Below are 20,881 nucleotides of genomic sequence, written 5' to 3'. Positions count from 1 at the left end.
CTGAGTGAGACAAATTGTAGAAATGTTTGAGATTCTAAAGTAATGAGACATTAATACTTCTGGGACATTAATATAATGTATAGCTACTATAAATTTGTGAGCTACATAAAAAATTTTAAAGGTGTGACCCTGTTAATTACAGTTAAGTCTGTTCTTCATGACTTCTTTAGCCATAGACCATTTTTTTTCTGTTCTACAGCCTAAACTTAGCATGGCCAAATGCAGGAGAAACGTGGAAAACTTTTTGGATGCATGTAGAAAACTGGGGATACCAGAGGTAATTTAATTGACTGTCATTTCTAGATGTTCAAAAATGAAAACACATTAATTAAATGAAAGCTGAATGATAATTTTATGCACTACAGGTTTTTAGCAATAAAGACAGAATTTAAAAACTGAGCTAAATAATGTGATTTAATACTACTTTAGTGCATTTAAGTGGCTTATTTCATAGCACTTAAAAATTGCAGGTGTTGTCTCAAAAGAGTAATTCACTATTATCTCTAATATATCTTTTTTGCTATGAAAAATAAATAAGGAATTATAATAGTGTATTCTGTAAGTAGCCAAAAGCTTGCTAATTTTTTTTCATTGTACAACATAACTGCATTTTTACCTCATGCTTTTAGAATATGAACTTCATCCTTCTTAATTTTTACTTTTTTTTGCAATATTTCCATTTTTTACAATGTTAAGTACTCTATGCATTGATGACTAATAACAGACTCATCTCTTGTATTGAAATATTTCTACAGCGATTTGAAGAAAAGCATTGTATGTTAAGTATGGAAAGCACGTATGTGTAAGATTCTATCATGTAGTTATAAGTATTTCAGTAGTTGGAGACAGGGAAATTGCAGTGCTTGGTAATTCTGATTTTCATTTAAGAATGGTATCACTCATCATGTAATTTATTTTCATCTTCATAACTAATGTAATGAATACTGCAGTTGCATTGGGATTATTTCAAAGACTTCCTTATGCTTTAGAAGAATCTATTAGAAAAAGTTAAATTTCAAATACGTGACCCTCAAAAGAAGGTAAAGGTTATATAAGGTCATTTTAAACTGAACACAGGAAAATTACATTATGTATTTTCACTGGTGCCTACATATGACAGTATAACTAAGGCTGAGTTCTTTTTTGTCTGTTTCAAGAATGCTGAAATGTAAAGATATTTTGTGTGATTTCCACCACCATCCCCTTGGGGAGCAGATGGTAATGCAAGATTTCACATTGAGAAAGAATTATAGTGTCAATTCTTTGTTTTATCTATATTTTAGCACTTGATTTGGAGGACAGCAAAAGTGACAGATAATTTTTGCTATTTGTAGGAATTTTGAGGGGGAGACTTTCTTACAGTGCCAATGAATGGTTCATCATAAATTTAATTTGACAATTCAGTGAAATGGCTCTTAAGCTGTAATGGTTCATTTAGTTCTTGTAGTTACATAACTTATTATGTTAGAATGATTTCAAATTAAAGGTAAAATTTCACTTCAGAGAAGATGAAAATCTTGTTGTTGTGGACTTCTAGACATGAAGCATTTTTTAAGCAGCCCCAAAATTTTTCTGATATATCATAAATCATCAGTGAATAGAATACAAGTCAAATTTTCTTGACTGTAGCCTTTTGGGAAAGAAAAGGCAAAGATCTGTTTTCATTGCTGCTCTGAGATCTTTCAGAAAGCTTTCCTTCTTTTTGTTTCTGGATTTCTCTAAGTAAGCTCTCTGGAGAAATATCTTCTTCATATTTTGTGAATAGGCATTTCCATATATATATTTATTACCCCTCCTTTTTAATCCTTTTATCAAAATTACTATTGAATTCTTTTGGATTTTTACAATTTTATTAAAGTTTATTTGTTGAAGAGTTGCATGGAGGCTTGGGCTCAAAGCCACATCTTACCGGTCTGATTTGTAAACTAACCATCTTTATGTATCTAAACAAGCTTTAACTTCTCTTGAAGGGAAAAACTCATTCACTTAAATATTAAATTAACTGCTTGCAATTGTAAACTTACAATAGGTTTTAAGTACCCTGAGCATATTCTTTTTTATTAGCCATTGGTAATTTGCAAATGTATGTTTACAAAATTTGCTATATTTTGTGAGAACACATTGTGTTGTGGAACTAGCTAGTAGATGCTACTAGAACTTTGCTGTGTGTTCCAGGGACATGGATTAGGAATGCAAAGTTGTGTAATAGTGAGTATGGCAGTCAGCTGTCAAAGTTTTTAAAGAACTACAGATGGCATGCTCATGCTGCTTCAGATGGATGAGCTGTGCAGTACCTAGCTATCTCTGGAGAAACCAGGAAAAGAAGTGCCTTTTTTTTTTAAAACAAGCACCTTATGTGGGAAAGTGATGGGTTCTACTTTTGAGTCCTTATATACCTGTAGGTATTGGGCTTTTCTGTGGTACTTATGCCCATGTCTAGTTCCTGAGAATTGACTTGAAATTCTGCTCCATGGGTTTGAAAAGGCTTTTAAATGGTCATAATTTGTGTTGGTTTGTTTTCAGTTATTTAAGGAATAGAGTATATTCTGTTTCTTGAACTCCACAGGTTTGGAATAATTTCCTGTTTAGTCATGTAAAATGAAAATAAGAAAATAGCTAAGTAATTGCTGTGCTGTGCTGATGTGCATGGTCTCTTACTTCTGTGGTTTTCAGCATTCAATTCTTGGATCAAAATTACTTTCCCAGAATGATCCTGGGAAGTTTCATACAGATGTAGAACAATGCAGCTGCTATCTAAATGTGTCACACTGAGTATTTGGCATCTTGACCAAAGAGTTGCAAATACAAAATTGAGGAACATCCTTGTCTCTTTATCATGACTGGTATGTAGAAGACTCTGAAAGCCATTATCTGCCAGGTGAGAGTTCCAATACAGTGGGGCACACATTGAAATTGATTTCTGTGAACAGCCACATGATGCTTTTGACTGCATGCAGAAGGAATGTGCTGGATCACACACAAGAGGGAGGTTTGAAGTCTGACCCTTAATAAGAAACTAAATAGCAATGCTCTGGCTGCACCAGGAGGCTGTTAAAAGTGTGAGAATTGCAAAACAATCAAATTGTGTCCAATTTTGCTACTAGGCTTTGCTGTAGCACCGTATCAGTGAACCTTTTAAATCACTTTTTGAGACAAAACAACCTTTTTGTTTGATGTGAGAAAGGGATGTTGGCAGGTAAGTATATGAAAGTATGAAGATTCAGAAAATGTCTGCTGTGTCCCTCAGGAGTTGTGTTACAAAAAGGTTCAATTCTTGTTTCTTAGAAAATTGCTAAAGAATACTTTATTTTACATTGTTAACTAAAACCCATCAAATTATCTGATTTACCTCAGCAGGGCTGAGGCCCTGCTGCACTTTTCAGTGACATACAGTACTTGGATTGTGCCATTCACTGGACTTAACATTGTTAATGTCATGTGAGCCCACAAATAATACCACCCTCACTGCTAACTCAGTTCATCCATGTTGCACCCACCCTCTCACACTTTGTGGGTTTGAAAAATAAAGCTGGATTTTTTACTTCTCTTTTGCATGGCAGCGTGGCCCCGAAAGTGTCAAATGTAATGATTCTATTGCAGTTTTACTCTTCCTAATGACATCTCATGCCAAAGATACTAAAAATTGTCAGAAGAGTGAATTATCATCACATTACCTTGTACGTGAAGTTATGGAAGTATTTTGTTTACAACTACTCTTTCATAAAACCAGTAACTATATATGTAAATAAAGGCAAAAATATTAACGCAGTTTTCTTCAACTTGTCATTGCAAAATCAGTATTCATACTAGGAGTAAGGACGTAGACTTTCCTATTTCAACCTGCAAATTAATAACTCAATTAAACTTGAGCTTTTATTCTTGGTAGCTGTTATTCCTGGTAATCCATATTACAGGGTGTTATGCAATTTCAGTAGTGTGAATCCGTAGTCCTTTCAAAAGTTAAAAATTGATTTGTGGTGGGTTGAATGATACTTTACTATAAGTAAGATTTAGACCAAAACAAAGCTGTACATGCAATATGTGTGAAAGACAAAAGTTACAAGTTTTGGTCTACATATTTTCTGGTTCTCAGTTATGAACAAATAAGGGGTATCAGAAGTAGGATCTTTTAAGCATTTTTTGAAAAAGAAAATGTAGTCTTTTCAATGTCTGTGAAATTAGCTTTTTACAAAGACAGGAATTAATTTTTATAGTATTCAGCTTACACTAATGTAATATCTTAAGAAGCATATTTTGACTCTTTATTGGGGTCAGGTCAGAAAAGTACAATTTATCTTTTTAAAAGGAAAATAAATACTTCCCCACATAACATACTGTATTGATCATCATACAGTCTATCTATTTAAAAATAAAGATAGACTGAAGTTATCATGATTACTAATAGAATGGTAATTTCTATTTGTAAAATGTAGTGATAAAATGAAATCTTTCACAGTCAAATGTTCCAGTGTCTGTGTTCCAGCACATCAGCAGTGTGCAGCATGATTTGGTATGACAAATAATACCTTGGGTAGGTATGAGGGACTTCTACCATATCTCTTAAATTTTCAGTCATTTACATTGTGTAAACATATTGAGCAGAAAAGAGAGTGATGATAAGGAATGGCTTTTTGGATCTCACATCATTGTACAAAGATGCAGACTACAAAAGGTTTATCTGTGCCCCTTCAGAGTGACTTTAGTCCTGCAAATGGGACCTAATACTATGTATCAGGCTCTCCTCTGATAATGAGATTCACTATGTGGCAATGTCAGACAGGATTATTCTAAAAACCAGTGTGACTTGAGTTAGTGTAGGAATTGCAAATTAAGTAAAACGATAATAAAGAAAAACATAACAGGAGGCTTTTGTATTCTAAAAATAACAAAACAAAGGAGGCAGCCCGGCAGTGACTGCCAAGTGTTTTTTACCTTCTATCCACATGTTAGTTGTTCAACTGGTAATCATGTTTTTCAGTTTAATGCAAGGTATATTATCATTGCCACTTATGCTTGTTTTCTAATCACTTCACGTAATCAGTTACTTCTCCATAGTTTCATCATGAGACATCCATGAAGTTGCAGTAAGTTTATCAGGTACGACTCATTTCTCCACCTTTTCCCTCTGGACTCTGTAATGGACACTGTGTGGCCTATGGTATGGAGTTAAGTGATTCAATACACTCTCAATTACAATCCTGAAATCAGAGTTCTGAGCTTCCTTTCATTTATGTTTTGAGTACAGTGCATATGCACTAGAGATTTCTTTCTTTAATGCACTTCTGCAAGCTTACTCTTGACTTTTTTTACCAGAGTGTAGATGCGAGGAGGTCAGTTCTGAAATGCTCTCTGTTTTCAGTTACTGCAGGGGCATGCAGAATGAGGGTGGTTTGTGCACGCAAACACCTGGTTATGCTTTTGCCGTCGTATTTCTGTCTTACTGTGTTTATTCTGTGTGCATGATTGATAGCTCTATGATTTAATCATACAGCTTCGTAAATGTAACGTCAGTCCATAAATGTAATTATTAAATAGGTGTATCTTTGTCATTCTTACTAGCAATAATTTCAATCCCCTAAATGAGAGGGGCAGTATTTGTCATAGATGGGTGGATGAGTGATTATCTTTGAGACTTTGTACGGAGGTCATGTGCTTTTACACTATTTCATGATGTCATGTTTTAGTTTTGTATTTTTATTGCACAAGATCAGTGCAGTAAGTGGAAATACATCTACTGTTTTAGAAAAGCTATATATTTTTCATCGACAAATCTAAAATACATAAAGTAGAAATATTTTACATTATAAGGTGTGAATATAACACCAAGTTATCCATCATCACAGAACACACAAAAATAGATATTCCTAAGTCTTCCCCAAGTTTCACTAAATTTAACTAAAACACATCATGGCAGTTTCTGTAGAAAGTTTCTTCTGCATGTGTTGGCTGTTTTTGTACGCTTTGGCTTCTCCTTATGCTGCTTAGGATGTTAATCTTGGGTTAGCAACTTCATCAGTATCTGTAAACAGTCAACCTATGACCATCTCACAGTCTCTAAAGTCTGAAATTCCTCCCTTTTCCATTTGACTGCAGTAGGTACTGTTGGCATTGTTTTGGGGTTTTTTTGGACAAAAATTTTTAAAGGTCCTTGATATAAAGGTCTGGCATTTTATTTTTAAAATATAAATTGGACGTATCTTAGATATTTACTTTTGATATGTATTTGCAGTACGTAGGAATTGAGTCTTGGATGTTGTTCCAAAATTAATCCAGCATTTACTGAGTTTATTGGTGTCTTTGGTATAAACACAGTATATTATGTGGTTGGTAGTCACGAATAGTTTGCATTAAAACTTGTTTCTGTGGTAAGCAGCTTGTGGATGTAGGTGTACTCAAATACAGTACTACATCTATCCCGTTTTTAAACAAGATCAGCATGTTTTTGTGCTGTCTGTGAGTTTTCATACTCTAAAAAATAACAGAATTGCTCTGAAGTTTATTATCACATTAGAGTTTTGAGTTAAAAAAATTCTGAAAAAGGACTGCAAAAAAAGTGCTGTTGCTAGGCAGGTTGGTTCTCTGCTCTGTATCTGCTGGCCTAAGTAACACAATTTTGCAGCTTTTGACTCCTGGTAAAGCTAGAACCACTCATGGTAAGCAAAAATAAAACAAAAAAAAAAAAAGAAAAAAACAAGTGTCACTATTTAATTTGTGTATAAATGACAGTCCTGACTTACAGTTTCACTAGCCACTTTTCAGGATAGAAAGGCATTTAAAATATTTTCAAGTTTAAATCATTTCAAACTAGAGCTTGAAACTTTGCACTAACAGAAAACAGACATTGAACTTCCATGTCTTGGTTTATTTGGTGTACTGTCAGTTCATTAAGGAAGTGGCACTGAAAAGCTTCCACAGGAGCAGTGTTCTTTCAAATTCTTATTGCATGTAATTTTGTTCAGTAAGTATTCATTATCTCAGTAAGGCCTTATTTACAATGTAAAATGGTATCTTAGATTGCATTTTCAAAGTACTAGTGTTGCTTGGTTTGATTTAAATGTTAAATATTATGTGAATATATTGGTACTATTACATATTTCACCTCATATTGTATAGCTAGTCCAGAGTAAGTTGCCACATCAAGTCATTGATACTTTCCAAAAAATGTATGGGAATCTAACCCGCTAATAATTTAAAAAATGCTATGTAAGAAATTTAGTGTCCAATGCTTCAGTTTAGAAACTTTACTAAAATTAAGTATAGTTAGTGCTACGATGCTTTTTTGATTTCCTATCCCTGGGTATCATTTGAGGTGATATTTGAATACCAAGTTTAGATTACTATATTAGAGAATTTTGCGTACTTCTAATGATTTCTGTAAGTACTTTTTCTTTAGACTTCATATTGCTGCTGCTTGTGCTTTTAACAGCTTTCTAACCCACTCTTTGCTATTTTTAAGTTAGTTTTTTCAGTTGGTTCCATTTAAGCATTTCAATAAGGTCCAGATGGACAAAGGTGTGCAGACCTTATTGGAACGAGCGGATCACGTGCACTTCCTAACCCTTGTGAACTTGGGCACAATTTTGGAAGGATTAGAAGACTTGAGCTCTTCTATCTTAACATTCTGATGTTATATGATAGATTCAGTATTTAGAGGAAATAAAAGAAAGCTGGGATGTCTAGTGACTAAGGCAACACTAGGAAGAAACTATTCCTACATGTTTATGCTAGAATATTGTGATAATTTATTTATCAATATCTTTCTATTTTTGTATTTTTAATTTTTTGCACTCTTTTTCTGTTCTAATGGCTGCCCTTCGGGATAGGCTGACCTCTGCTCTCCGTATGACATCCTGCAGTCGGATATTCATCACATTCGAAAGACTGTTGACACTCTGCTCGCCCTCGGGGAGAAACCCCCACAATCAACTTCTACTTTTCGCTCCTGGGATCTATTAGGCTTTTGTCTTTTCCATATACTTTTTATAGTCTTGATGTATATAACTTATCACTGGAATTTGCTAACAGCATAACCTGTTCGCATGTGCGCACAAACTTTCTGCTTTGTCTCTGAAAAATTACAGGTACTTAATTTCCTTCCTTTGCCTTTCAAACTTCTCCCTTTCCCTTGCTTCCTTGTAATATCTTTACTAATCTCTTGAAATAGAAGAGAGGAGTAGCATCCTGAAGGCTAGTCCCATGTCTTCTATCCCCTCCAGCTGTAGTTTAAGAACTTATGTATCTCCTTATTTATAGCTTTTCTTTCATGTTGCCTAGACTACTCACTAAATGTGTTGAAGCAGTGAAGCTCCTCTTATTCCATATTTGGGTGCAGGCTAGATATGTATCACAAGCTAAATAGAGCTAAGCCTCTTACTTTTTGTGAAAATGCAAGAATGCTGCAGATACTGAAGCAGTTTCAGGTGGAACTTTCAGCAGGTGATAGTATTTTCGGAGTGGGTGCCAATTATCGCTGCACATACTATGTTAAGAGCACTTGGAGAGCTATTTTTCAAATTACTGTGATTTTTTAAAAAGTCTTATATATTAACAAGAGTACTGTAACTTTAAAGATTCTTGTTCATCTCTACTGTTCTGATTAAATTCCATACTGGAGTAGTTATGTTTTCCTATGATAGAATAATCTTTTTCTTCTGTCACACAAAACAGTGTTGGAGTCCTTTTAAACACTTGCTACATTAGTCCCCAAAGGCGACTGTAAATTAGCAGTGGATATGAGCAAGACTTTAGAATGTTTCAGGATGAAGGTCATGCAGTACAGTGACACAGTTTGGGAATAAGCTATTAGATTCCTTGACCTGCCATTCTTTAGTGTGGCATCAAGCAAGTCCCATCATTATCTTCTCTGTTTCATCACCTGTGAACATGCAGATACTGTTTGTTTGTTTGTTTGTTTGTCTGACCAATGGAGCAAAGACAATATAGCTAGGAAAATGGATCCTCTGGGAAGACTCTAACTTTTCCATCCTACAAAGTTTTAAAGAGCAGTTTAGACGTACATTAGGCAGGAACTATTTTGGTATGTTTGAACTCTGCCTGTGGTTAGACTGCTGGACTGATGACTTCTATTTCCCTACCAGTTCTGGGTTCTGTTCATCTACTCTAAACTTAAAGTAAGACAATTTTGGGGTTTTCTCCTTATTGACATGAAATATTAATTTGATTGAAATTTAAATGTATTTATTATTTAAATTTATAATTAATAATATTAATTATTTATTTTAATTTGACAAATTAAGATTTATTGAAAAATGCAAGCCCTCAAGAATAAACCTATATCGGCATTGCAATATTGGCCTAGATGCTGTTGCCTAAATTTGTAATTCAGGCTAGCTAACCAAAGGACCTCAGTTTTGTGTCTTGTAAATACATGCATTCATTTCCCCCCATCTAGTATATAATAAAATAAGTAATAGACTTTTAGCATATAACTAGGATAAGAATTTGTGTGTTACTGATTATTCTGGCCATACGGTTTTTATTTAATGCTGCTCTCTAAATATTCCCACTCCACAGATACTTGTAAAATTTTATTTAAAAACTTCTAAGTGCAGTTCTATTCCTGGTTTCTGTGGCTTAAATATGTAGATAGATATAGACAGATATACATAAAAATTGGCAAGTGTATTAGATATATATTTTACAATGGAAAAATTAGTTTCTGATGATGGATAAATCAAAATTTTTAAAGGGTTTGGTGTGGCAGCTTCCGGTGCATACATATAACAACTTTATTGTAAAGAGTGTCATCTGTGACAAAGCGAGAGTTCAGTGAGTGCATCTAAGCTTTTTATTTGGTATGTATCTGTAGACTTGTGCCTTCATCCTGCACAGGCCTGTCTTCTAACTGTGAGCCTAATCTCAGCAATTCCAACACCAGACACTTGTTTATTCAATCACAGCTTGACATTTAAGCTTTCACTTTGAGCAGATCTTTGCTTTGATTTTTTTGTTGTCTTGTTCTAATTATTTTGCTTTTCTGATTAAACTGAGTGACATATGGCTTGAATCAGTTCAGAATCTACTAATATGTTTGTTTATAGTCCAGTGTTGACATTTGAGACAGAAGTGATGTCTTCTATAGGGTTGGGGTTTTGCTATTGCTCCCATAAGTGGTAAACAGGTCTCCTGTCGATGGTTTGTGTTGTACCCTCCTTATATAGTGCTGAGCTGAATGTATGAGTACATCTTTTCAAATGAGAAAATCATGTGGAGAAAGGTTTTGCTGCCATCCTGTAATACACATCTGTCTCTGTCTAATAACACATCTGATTATCCACGGTATCCAATAGTTTGGAGGGCAGTAAGAGGAGTAATCAGTGTGTTTTGCATTTTCAGTGTGCAGAAATGGAAGTTCATGTCTTCAGTGGTTGAATGCTTTATCAGAGTAGACACTGGGCTGGAAACTGAACTACTGTTGTGCCAGTGTTGATCAAGTGAATGTGCCCCAGTGACACTTAACTCTCAAATTTGTCTGAAGTCCTAACTTTGTATATGCTTACCATGCAAACACAGTCATCACTTAGGGACCATTTTCTGTGTGTTCTCTGCTATGACAATATCTGGTATTTGAAGTGTAGCATTATGTGCAGTTTCTGGTAGTTAGAGATGGCAAAAACAGATGGTGAAAAACACCAAACATACTCAGTTCAGGACAAGCACAGGTGTGCTAATATACATGAAACTTATCCAGTTTGATATTTTTTGGGTGTTGTTATTGATTACACTTCCAAATATCTATAAATCTTACAGGGAAAGAAGTAGTGAAATTACCCTTACATTTTCTGAATATAGTAAAGTTTTTCAAAATATATTTCAAATGTAATGCAAATATGAAAAAATATCTGCCTTTCCATCTTTGAAGTCAATAATTCCTACACTAAATGAGGAACTGGAAACTAAAACATCTTTAATCTACTCTAATAGGTTTTTTGCTAAATTCAGAGTCCCACTTCTGTGCTGCTGTTCTGTGGCTTTAGTACTTGTGAACCAAACAGTTCAACTCTTTGATGGTTCCTCACCTTTGAGGAGATGTCAATATTGAGATACCCAGTTAGATATAATTGGTACTTACTGCTCATTGCTAGTTACATAATAAGGTTGATCACCTTGAGTTAAAAAAAAAAAAGTGCTCTGTAGTTCACCCTAATATTCATTAATAACATTAATTATATTTGCTCCTCTGTTTCTTTTCCCATTCATTTTTTTTGCATTGTGGTGATCGTCAGAGATTTTCAAACCATGACATCCTAATAAATGGGTTTCCAGTCTGTACTGTGCCCATCATACTCTCATGTCCTGTGGAGGTCATCTCATCCATACTGCAATAAAATAATGAATACAACTTGTAGTGGATATTCTTGCAGGCAAAATTTGTTTGCATTGGATCACAAGTGGCATTTTCATGTGAGAATTTGGCTTTTTCCTTGATACAGAAAAAAAAATATTTTTCAAGTGCAGTGTAATGCAGTGTAGTAGTCCTTTAAATGCCTTTTACAAATTAACAAATTTTTATAGCTGAAAGGGGTATATAGATCCCATTGTGCTCCTAATAAGTGTTCTGAAAGTTGAACTTTTAGTGAATGGGGACTGAATTAGATGTGAGCAAATATTCAATAGGGTTTCTACTCAGTATACATTAATAAGTTACCAAAGAATTGCCATGTCATTGTTTTTCACAAAAATTTTTCTCCTGTTACAAAAAAACCCCAAAAATCCCAGTCATACATGCAAGTTGAGACAAAAATGATACAGCTGGTTTTGTGAACCTTTGCCATTTCCTTCATTTCTATAACACAAGCTGTATTATGCAGAAAGAGCAGTAGAAAAATACTGTAAGATAATGATGTATGCTGCTTTGATGATACAAAGCACTCGTCACTTTCTCAGAATTTAATATGTAACTTTTTGGTATAATTGGTATTTCCCTTTTAAGACTGTGTTTTCTCTTACTGTTTCATGTGTGTCTTGTCTTTATTAAGATTTTTGTTCCTTGTAGTTTCAGCTCGCTGTTTTCTAAGCTTGTTAGAATAAAACTGTGAGGGATTTTATAAAATGACGTGGTCTACTTTTAAACTTTATGGCTCAATGTCATAATTTATTGAAGAATCCAAAGCCCATCATCAGCAATTACAGTTTTGCAAATATCCAATTTATTGGATGTGCAGAAGATGCATCCATGTAGATGTCTAGCTGGCTATGACTCCAAATACATGATTTTGCAGCTGCAGTGTGGCGTGAATTACTGTGCTTTTTTATACCTCTGTTCATTTTTACTTGAAATGGTAGTTCAGGGCATCTGGGCATATACAAACATCAACAGTAATAGTGGAAAAGGAAAAATATCTAAAAGGACATGATTTTAAATTGCCTTAGATATATGAAAAAGTAAATATTTGCTATAACTTTCTTTTCTGAACTTTAGAAAGAAAATTAGTTTTGTCCTAAAAAAATGCAAAGGTTGTGTATATTGGACATAAGTTTGCTTAATCGTAATGCCCTGAAGTTTCTTTTATTGACTCCCCACTTCAAAATAGTTGGCTTCAAACATGAAATCATGGATATTACATGGACTTAGGTTTTTTAATATGTACTTTGAGAAATTGCACATTCCAATATTCATTGTTTTATGAATATTTTTCCCCTGTAGATCTGAAATCTCACATTCTACAAATACAAGGAAGAAAGAGAAAGGCTCTTGCTGAATCATGGGATTCCTTTCCTCTGTATTTTTACTAACAAATGCAGACAGTTGGGCCTTGCTCTTATCATGATGTGGTCATTTTACCCCTTACCAATCTGGCATTATGGCAGCAATGTCTTTTTTATAAATGCTTACTGTGTTTGAATTGCCAAGCTGCTTGCCCTGCCATAAACTAATTCAAACAGTTGTCTTGACTTTGAAGTCATCTAGTGTCAAATAAAAATAGATATGTCTGTGAAGTGTGTCACATGTTTTTGAGGGACTAGTGTCATTGTGTAGTCCTGACTTCTATCCTAAATCAGATATTTGTTCCAGGATTAGAGGCTTGCTGTGGCAAGCACATGCACACGTGCACATTTGTGTGTACATCTGTGGTACTGTCTCTTTGTGCTGCTTTGTGATTCAGCCTCCTGCTGCTGCCTCCTTTTTGTGCACTTCACATTTTTTCCTTCAGGAGGACTTTGTTCTTTTGCTTCATTATGAGTTTGAAGACATCTTTGTCCATTGAAAATGTGTGTCTGAAGAAGGTGGTTTGCTTGCAACAAGTAATATAAGTTCCTTTGTGTTCCTAGAGAGAAAAAAGGCAGTAAAAATATAATAGATTTTCATTTGTGTAGTGGATAGAGAATAGAGGGATTGGTGCTGCTATGAGGAGTGGCAGCCCTTCCCACCACAATTGTTTTAGGCTGTCTGTAGAATTAGTATCCACTTCTTCCATCTGTTCTTTTGGAGTTTGTTCAGTGATGGTTTCAACAGGGGTGTTTTTAGAGAGAGAGTTCACATCTCTACACAGAAATGCTATGTGTTTACATCTATTGTAATTGGGACAAGAATTGTATTTAATGTGGGGAGAAGTGAGTGGAGTCTCCTCAGAGTCAGGGGCAGGTTCTCCTCTTGCTTGGCCAGGCATTTGCTTCAAAATGCTAGGATTTCAGGAAAGCTTTGAAATCTCCATGGCTTGCAGCTTCGCAGCTTTGCTGTTGGTGGTTTCCAGAGAGCAGTTGTATCTGGTGAGGGAATGAGGCAGAGCATGGAAAGCATGACAGCAGCTGAACTTAAGTACAGAGACACCTGGGATGGTACTGCTGCTATGGAAAGCTGTTGTTTGTGCTTTGGATTCCATCCTTGGCAGGATTTGCCTTTTCTTAGTCTGAGAAGTAAAAATGTGACTCAAAAACTCTGTTTTGAAAAGTGTGGGAGACAGAGTTGATGAGAGCCATTTACAAAGCTTTTAAAATAGTGTTTAGGGCTTACATATCAGAACTGATTTGTGACACATTAAGAGGAGCTTGTCATTTTTAGGCGATGGCATCGGTCTCATTGTCAAGTTTGGAAAGTTCATTGTAGCCATGTGTTTAGCTGCAGAATTATAAAATAAGAGCCAAGCGTGCTTCATAAGAGAAGGCTGTCAAGTATATATGTTTTGACCACTGGCATAGAATGGTACATAAAAAACTTACGTGGTGGGAAACTTTTCACTCCTACAACACAGTTGTATGTTCCTATTTTTTTACAGACCTCCTAGAACAGCTCTCCTGATTGGAGTATGCATCTTGTAAATTCAGCAGGTAGAGAGAGGTTGCTTCATACAAACTAAATTACTCTGCTGTCTTTAAAATAATTAGATAATGCTTGCCTTTAAAAACAGAAAAAAAACATATTGGATGGGTTTTTTAGAGGAAATAGGGCATGCATTCCCTTATGCTTTAAGTACAAATGTGCTTACAAGCAACTGCAAAAATCCTAGCAAGACAGCATGACAGAACAGCTCAGTGAGTGCTACAAGGTGCCACAAAAACGGTGGGTTTGGAATTTAAATTTTTCTAAGTAAACATTCTTTAACGCTGGTGGATTAAGCAAATTTGACTTCAGTAGCAAAATGCAGAATATTTTCAAACATAAATATCTAGCAAGTTAGGTTTTCTTAGTGTTGGGATTTTGGGTTCAGCCCATACCCTTCAGCCTTGTAATGCCAGTACCTTAGTTTTCAGATACTGGATTCAGCAGGCCTTCTTATTAAATGCCTTTTGTCTAGCCTGGAAGAATAATGAAATATTGGCATGCTAAGGGCCACCAAATCTGTGAAACAAGAGCCTACTCTGCAAGGACCATGAAAAGAAGTAGAAGAGTGTGGAAAGAATAACATTTCACTTCAGGTGTCTGATTTGTATTCTCAAATAAAATTAATATGGTTCCTTTTAAAAAAAAAATTAAATTAGAGCATTGTGGATTTCTAGATGAACTGGCTCCCAGGACAGTAGATTGCTAAAATGTCTGGTAGAAATCACACCTTTGAAGTAGAAGAGTATTGGGTGGTTTTTTTCTCCCTTTTATTTGATATCACTGTATCTACCTTCTTATGTAACTACTCCAGAGCTAATCAGTATCAGTTTAGGAGTTTGCATCCTAAACTATATGATTTTCTGGAAAAGACACTATGTTTTAGAGGAATAAAAGTTGGGGGGAACCATCTCTGAAAGCTTGCAGGTCAATATTTCAATCAGAAGAACAAACAAGAATGAACGGCTGACTCACTGTCTTTATTTAAAGGATCAGTTTATGGTAGGTAGGTTTGGAATGGAAATATGGCTGATGACCTGGAATGGCTGCAAGATGGGGGTAGTTCCTTGGCCTGACTGGACAAATAGTTGCAGCAGGGAGGGGCAGAGTGGCTGACAGGAGCAGGAGGCTGTTGCCACAATAGTTTGATTAATGTGACTCAGAATCCACAAACTCAATGGAAGCAGTAACTCAGTGTTAGCAAGAATATTACTATATATACTCTCTTCCATGTGGGAAATGTATGTTGTCCATCTCCTGCAGAACTACTCAGCCAAGCTCCCTGAAAATTATCTGTTTGAAGATGTTTCTTGGGTCTTAAATAAATCTTTCAAACATAAAATAATAAATACTAAAACAGCTTCAGTAGTAAATATAAAATGTAAACAAAATACAGATAAATTACAGTTACCAGTATCAGATGCTGTCATTGTAAATGAAGTTTGGCTCTTCAGGTAGTTAGTAAGTATGTTTTATGCATAAGGGAAATATTTGTTAACAAAAGAAAGTTATAAACATCAGAAGTAGTGGAACAGCTGTTTAGTGCTGATACTTTTCTGCAGCTGTGGCCCACTGGAGGAGGTCTCCTGAGCAAGGACTGGATTAGAGTGAAGGAGAGAAAAATATTTAAACATAGGTGCATAACATAGTAAAGACTGTATGAATTGTTCTTCTGTGTACCAGTTCCATTGTATTTAGTTGTAAGGTCCACAGGAGCCAAGGAAGGGACTAGAACTGAAAAAATGTGTCATGAGAGGAGAGGTTGAAGAGATCAGAGAGGTTTAAATTGAGGAAGTAATCAGTATGAGGAAGTGTGGAAAAGGACCATAAATTGTATAAAGATTCAAATAAAGGACCCTTAGTTTACATTACAGACTCAAGAGGAATATTCAGTAGAAGACAGGTAGTTAATTAAAATAGAATCTCAAATGCATCAGTAGTTTTAAAAGCTGAAATTTTATTGAATAGCTAAGATATTCAGTAGTAAGAATATCAAAACCACCCTCTCTGCAAAAAGTCAGTATTCCAAGTCTGTTGATGGTTATGTATGGATGTTTTGGGAAGGAAGAGGTTAGATCACACAGATGGTGCCTTTTTCATGCTTAAAGCAATGGCGTAGAGCTGAAGTACTTCATGAGCCAGGCACTGTTTCCATGTGTTTGTGTTTAATAGCTCTGTTTGGATTTACTCTTACTTGTATATTTTTGTCATCCCACTTACGCTTTTGGCTTCGATGTTGTGGCAGTGAGTCTCACAGTTGTAATTATGGTTTATGTGATGTAGTCTGGCTTTTCCATTTATTTATTATAGACCTGCTGCCCAATTTCATAATTTCATTGATTTCTTAACAAGAATACCCAGCAACATTGAGAAAAACTTTCTAAAGAGCGGGCCAGTCATGATACAAGGCTGCCTTTCTAACACTTTCTCTAATTATTCATGGGTGGGTGTCTTGCTGTCCTTATAGGAGATAGAGTATTTCCTGCTTGCCTGTCTCCTGCTATAGCAGCCTCTGTGCACAGCTAGTGAGCTCCATCCTGGCCATGACTGCTGTATCCTTATGGTGAATAAAGTCAATTCCCAGGTGTTTCAAATAAGGTGCCAATACTTGGATGAAACACTTGGCCATTGAATGCCCAGCATTGCACACATTTCCCTGTATGTGCTAGTGTGTAGTTTTCAAGGTGCATATCCTGGGCCTTGTCTAGAGCTCAGTGGGAGAATGGGGGTTTTTTGGTTTGCTTTTTTTTTAGAGTCAGCCTTCCATCCCCCATCTCACACATATGTCATAACAGGACAAATGCTGTGTTATCCTGTTTCGTAGGTGAAAGTTTGGTGCGTGCTTGCTGGCCCAAACTCTTAGCTGTTTACATGCTGTAATGACTGCAGAACAACTTGGCTTCTGGGGCCCAGAATATTAACAGATCTCTCACTAACTCTTAGGGGTAGCAGGAGGAAAATCAGAGACTTTCTGTCAAAATCACAGGAAGTTCTTTTTAATTAAAACTAGGAAATGATTCCTGCTTGCTGGAATTTGTGTTCCAAATGTGATCATGTGAAGTGAGGTTCTGCAGTGAGTATTGAATATTCTAATTTTTACTCCCTTTTTTGTCTTTTTCTAGGAGAAGCTCTGCCTACCACATCACATCCTAGAAGAAAAGGGCTTGGTAAAAGTGAGCATAACAGTTCAAGCATTGCTAGATGTAACCACAGTGAAACAAGCTTTATTCACATGAAACTAATCTCTCTGCTGTTACCAGCTACACTGTGCCATGAACGAATCAAAAAGCTGCCCATTTTTACAAACTGCATTGAAAACAACTCCAGTACTCCAAGAGTATTCTTATGATTTTAAACCCATGTTTCAGACTGTACATATGTGTCGAACTACAAAGCAGAAACTGAACAGAAACATTTTCTAGAGGAAGTTGGCACTTCACTGCTTTTCTAGCTCACTTTGTACAGTACTTACTAAAACAACACCTCTCTGCCACTTAAAATCGTGTGGAGTACACAGCTGTCTTGCAGCAAGATACTTTGTATTATTAAACTAAGAATCACTGTAATCACCTGGGGGGAAGGGAGAAGGGAGAGTAAATCAGACTGCTACCACCTTAGGTTTTTCTGCAGTTGCTTCAGGCTATTGCCTTTTAAAAATATTCAGACATTAAATATTTATATAAATATTATTTATTAGTGAGTTGTTATTCATCCTTTGGATGCAAAATGTAAATTAGGAAACTGTATTTTATTACTGCTTTTTTTGTGGTTAAACACTTTATTTTAATATAAATACTTAGTTATTTTTTATTCTACTTGGTGTGCAGTAGCTCTAGATCTCAGTAAATTGTATTTTCTAATATGTAAGATAAAAAGCAAACAAAATAGGTGCTTCTATTAAAAGAACAGCTAGCTGGAATGGCATTCTTTATTTCTTGAATCTGTGGAACATTGGTAAAAAATTGTCTGCATTCCATTGAGTTTCCTACATTCCAGTAACACCTCTCCCCTCACTAGATAGACTAAATTGGCTGAAAGTGAGAGCACACCCATTTTATTTGTATATAGATGTTTAAAAACAAAAGGAAGTATGTAAACTTGAAAAATAAATGTGAAAAAAATATTTTTGATTGCTTATTTTGCTATGCACAAGACATTTAACTTTTGCCACAACAAAATTATTTATGTGCATTAGGATCATGTGTCTTGAAATGTAATTTTGCACTGTAACTTGACTTCTTTCAAAGATTACAGCACTACAGAACAAATAGTAAAAAATAGCACAAGAATGTTAACAAGATTACCAGGTAGCCAAAAAATTAATTTGTTTTCTTCAGTGATTCCTTCAAGAGGAGACATAATGACTGAAATTGCCAAAGGCATTCTCAAAGACCTGATCTTCCAGATCCAGTCTGCCTGGGTACACTGCTTCTCTTTAAAAGTATCCACAGAATTAAGCACAATGTTCTGTAGTGCACATTTGCAGCACCAGACCTCTACTTCCACGTCAGCAATAGGAAATAGAAGTTCTTCTCCTTCTTACCACTTTACATTTTTCAAAGAGGTTTTTAAAAGCATACTTTATTATTAAGACATGACTCATTTTAGATCAAAAAGTTCCAGCACAGCGATTCTTCTGCTATCTGGAACATCCCATTTTCATTCACACAAGAAGCCAGTGATGAGACTTGGGCAAGCAGGACAGGGCAGCAGCATGTGGTGAAAAGAGAAGCTGGCTGGGGACACACAAGCAGGGAGTTTGAAATGTAGAGTGGAAAAAAAAAGAAGTAAGGGGGTGTGAGGACTAAATATTTAGGCAAGAGGATTTGGAGAGAGCTGTTGTATGAAGGCTTTTGGGCAGAGTGATGCATACTTGTCACTGCCCCCTCCCCAGACACTGCCTTTAAACCCACCCATGTTCAGCAGCAGATCTGCTGAGCTTCAGACGGTGCCTGAACACACAGCACACACTTCACCACCACCACTTGCTCCAGGGCTGGGAGGCAGTGACAGCAGCGTGTGAGGAGGAGCAGGAAAGGGGACTCGCAGACAATGAGCCAGACAGTATGCATGGAGTATCCAGTTACTTCAACCAAAGCAAAACCATTTATTTTATGGAGGGAACATAGACTTAAATTGTAATTTGATTGGCAGCTAGCATATTGTTTCCTATAAAATGTACTGTGCACTTTAACACTAAATGAAAATGTATTTTAATATTTTACAGAGCTGCACAAATATCTGTTTTGTCAAAAAGCACGAGCAATGTAAAGAAAATAAGTTTTCAAGTCAGAGTTTATCAAATTTTAGAAGCATTCAAGGATCAAGTATAAAAATAGGAATATTGATTTCTGCATCTTGAGGGTAAAAATGCAGGTTTCCTGAGTATTTTTTTACAATGTATATATGGCATCATGAAGCTTTGTAATTATTATTATTTTGACAAATCTTGTTTTTTCATAATTAAAATTTTGTTTTCCTCCTGATAGTGTCTTTCAGTATTTGCTTGAAGTTGGCTGTAAATAAATAGCTCTAAGTATTTTGTAATACTGCTTTTTTTATGCAGTCTTAACCTGTATGGCTAAAAACAGAATCTTCATGATCCTTTGTACAATATTTATATGTGCAATAAAACATGCATGGCAAATCTGTAATACCCTCCACAGTGAACATAATGTATATAGAAAATCTTTACTGTAGTTACAATTAAACTATATTATTTACAGAAACCCTTTAATGCCTATTCCTGTGCCTGATGATTTCTTGTAAAAGACGTGGTAGTTGGAGAGTGTAACACTGGAAATGATGGGTTTGGGGATGGGGGAAGATGATGATGTGATGCAAATAAAGGCATTTTGCAGCTAAAGTGGGCATAAGATCCAGCTGGTAGGATGTTGGGTACCTGGAATGTTCTCCCTGCAGCTTTCCTGCTGCTGTTGTGAAGGCCTCCTGCCAGTCAGTGGCAGTGAATTCTCTGCCCTCTGCTCTCAGGGCTGGGCTGGGCTCAGGGAGATGGGGGAGACCCTTCCTTCAGCTTGCTCCTGCTCACATTGGTGTATGAGTTGTTCATTTTACTGCTGCAGGGCAGCCTTTTCTCCTCCTGAAATGCAGAGTTTGTTCTGCAGCCTTCTGCTTCAGCAAATAAAACCTGAAGATTCCTGGAGAGTGCTGAATCCAAGCAGCAAACACAGTAAGCCTTTGGCCCTGGGGAAAACCCAGTGTGCCAGGGCTGTGCTCAGCTGCTGTGCTCTGCCCCTGGCTGCAGAAACAAGGAGCAGCTCACAGCATCCAGCCTTCTCTTGCCCATGCAGAGTTCTGAAGTCAAAGTACAGATTCTCCTAGATTCCAATTTCTCTAAATGGAGTGTCTTTACCTTAGTGAACAGGTGAATTTATGGGCTGTCCTTTTTCACATTTGATAGGGGATTTTGGAAGCAGAGGATCCCTCTGCAATAATTTCCTTCTGGAGAGCTCTTGCAATGCACACAGTTGTATCTTCCCAGCCTTCAAAGCTTAATCATAAATTATTAGATGCAAGACTGATATAAATCAATGCATAATTTAAAGCTGTCAACAGCACCAGCCTCCCTGTAACTTAGAA

At 36.0% G+C, this 20,881-nt stretch overlaps 1 protein-coding gene across 3 annotated transcripts in view; it reads left to right on the top strand.

Moving 5' to 3' along the window:
• Positions 1–20,010, top strand: part of LRCH1 (leucine rich repeats and calponin homology domain containing 1) — a 115,264-nt gene extending 95,254 nt beyond the window's left edge. Inside the window, exons 17-19 of one of the 3 annotated variants that reach the window (XR_009420508.1) lie at positions 200–277; positions 7,824–8,081; positions 17,404–20,010. Coding sequence is in view for 2 of the 3 variants with exons in the window: in XM_059493528.1 (XP_059349511.1) it covers positions 200–277; positions 17,404–17,517 (192 nt within the window). In the remaining variant the exon portion in view is untranslated. The remainder of the gene's footprint in view (positions 1–199; positions 278–7,823; positions 8,082–17,403) is intronic. The other 2 variants (XM_059493528.1, XM_059493529.1) reach the window with 2 other exon arrangements.
• Positions 20,011–20,881: the final 871 nt, after the last annotated feature.

This window comes from Ammospiza nelsoni, chromosome 2 (genome assembly GCF_027579445.1).
Source record: "Ammospiza nelsoni isolate bAmmNel1 chromosome 2, bAmmNel1.pri, whole genome shotgun sequence".
Classification (NCBI taxonomy): domain Eukaryota; kingdom Metazoa; phylum Chordata; class Aves; order Passeriformes; family Passerellidae; genus Ammospiza; species Ammospiza nelsoni.
The sequence above is the reverse complement of the archived record's forward strand: the minus strand, read 5'-3'. Positions and strand labels throughout refer to the sequence as shown.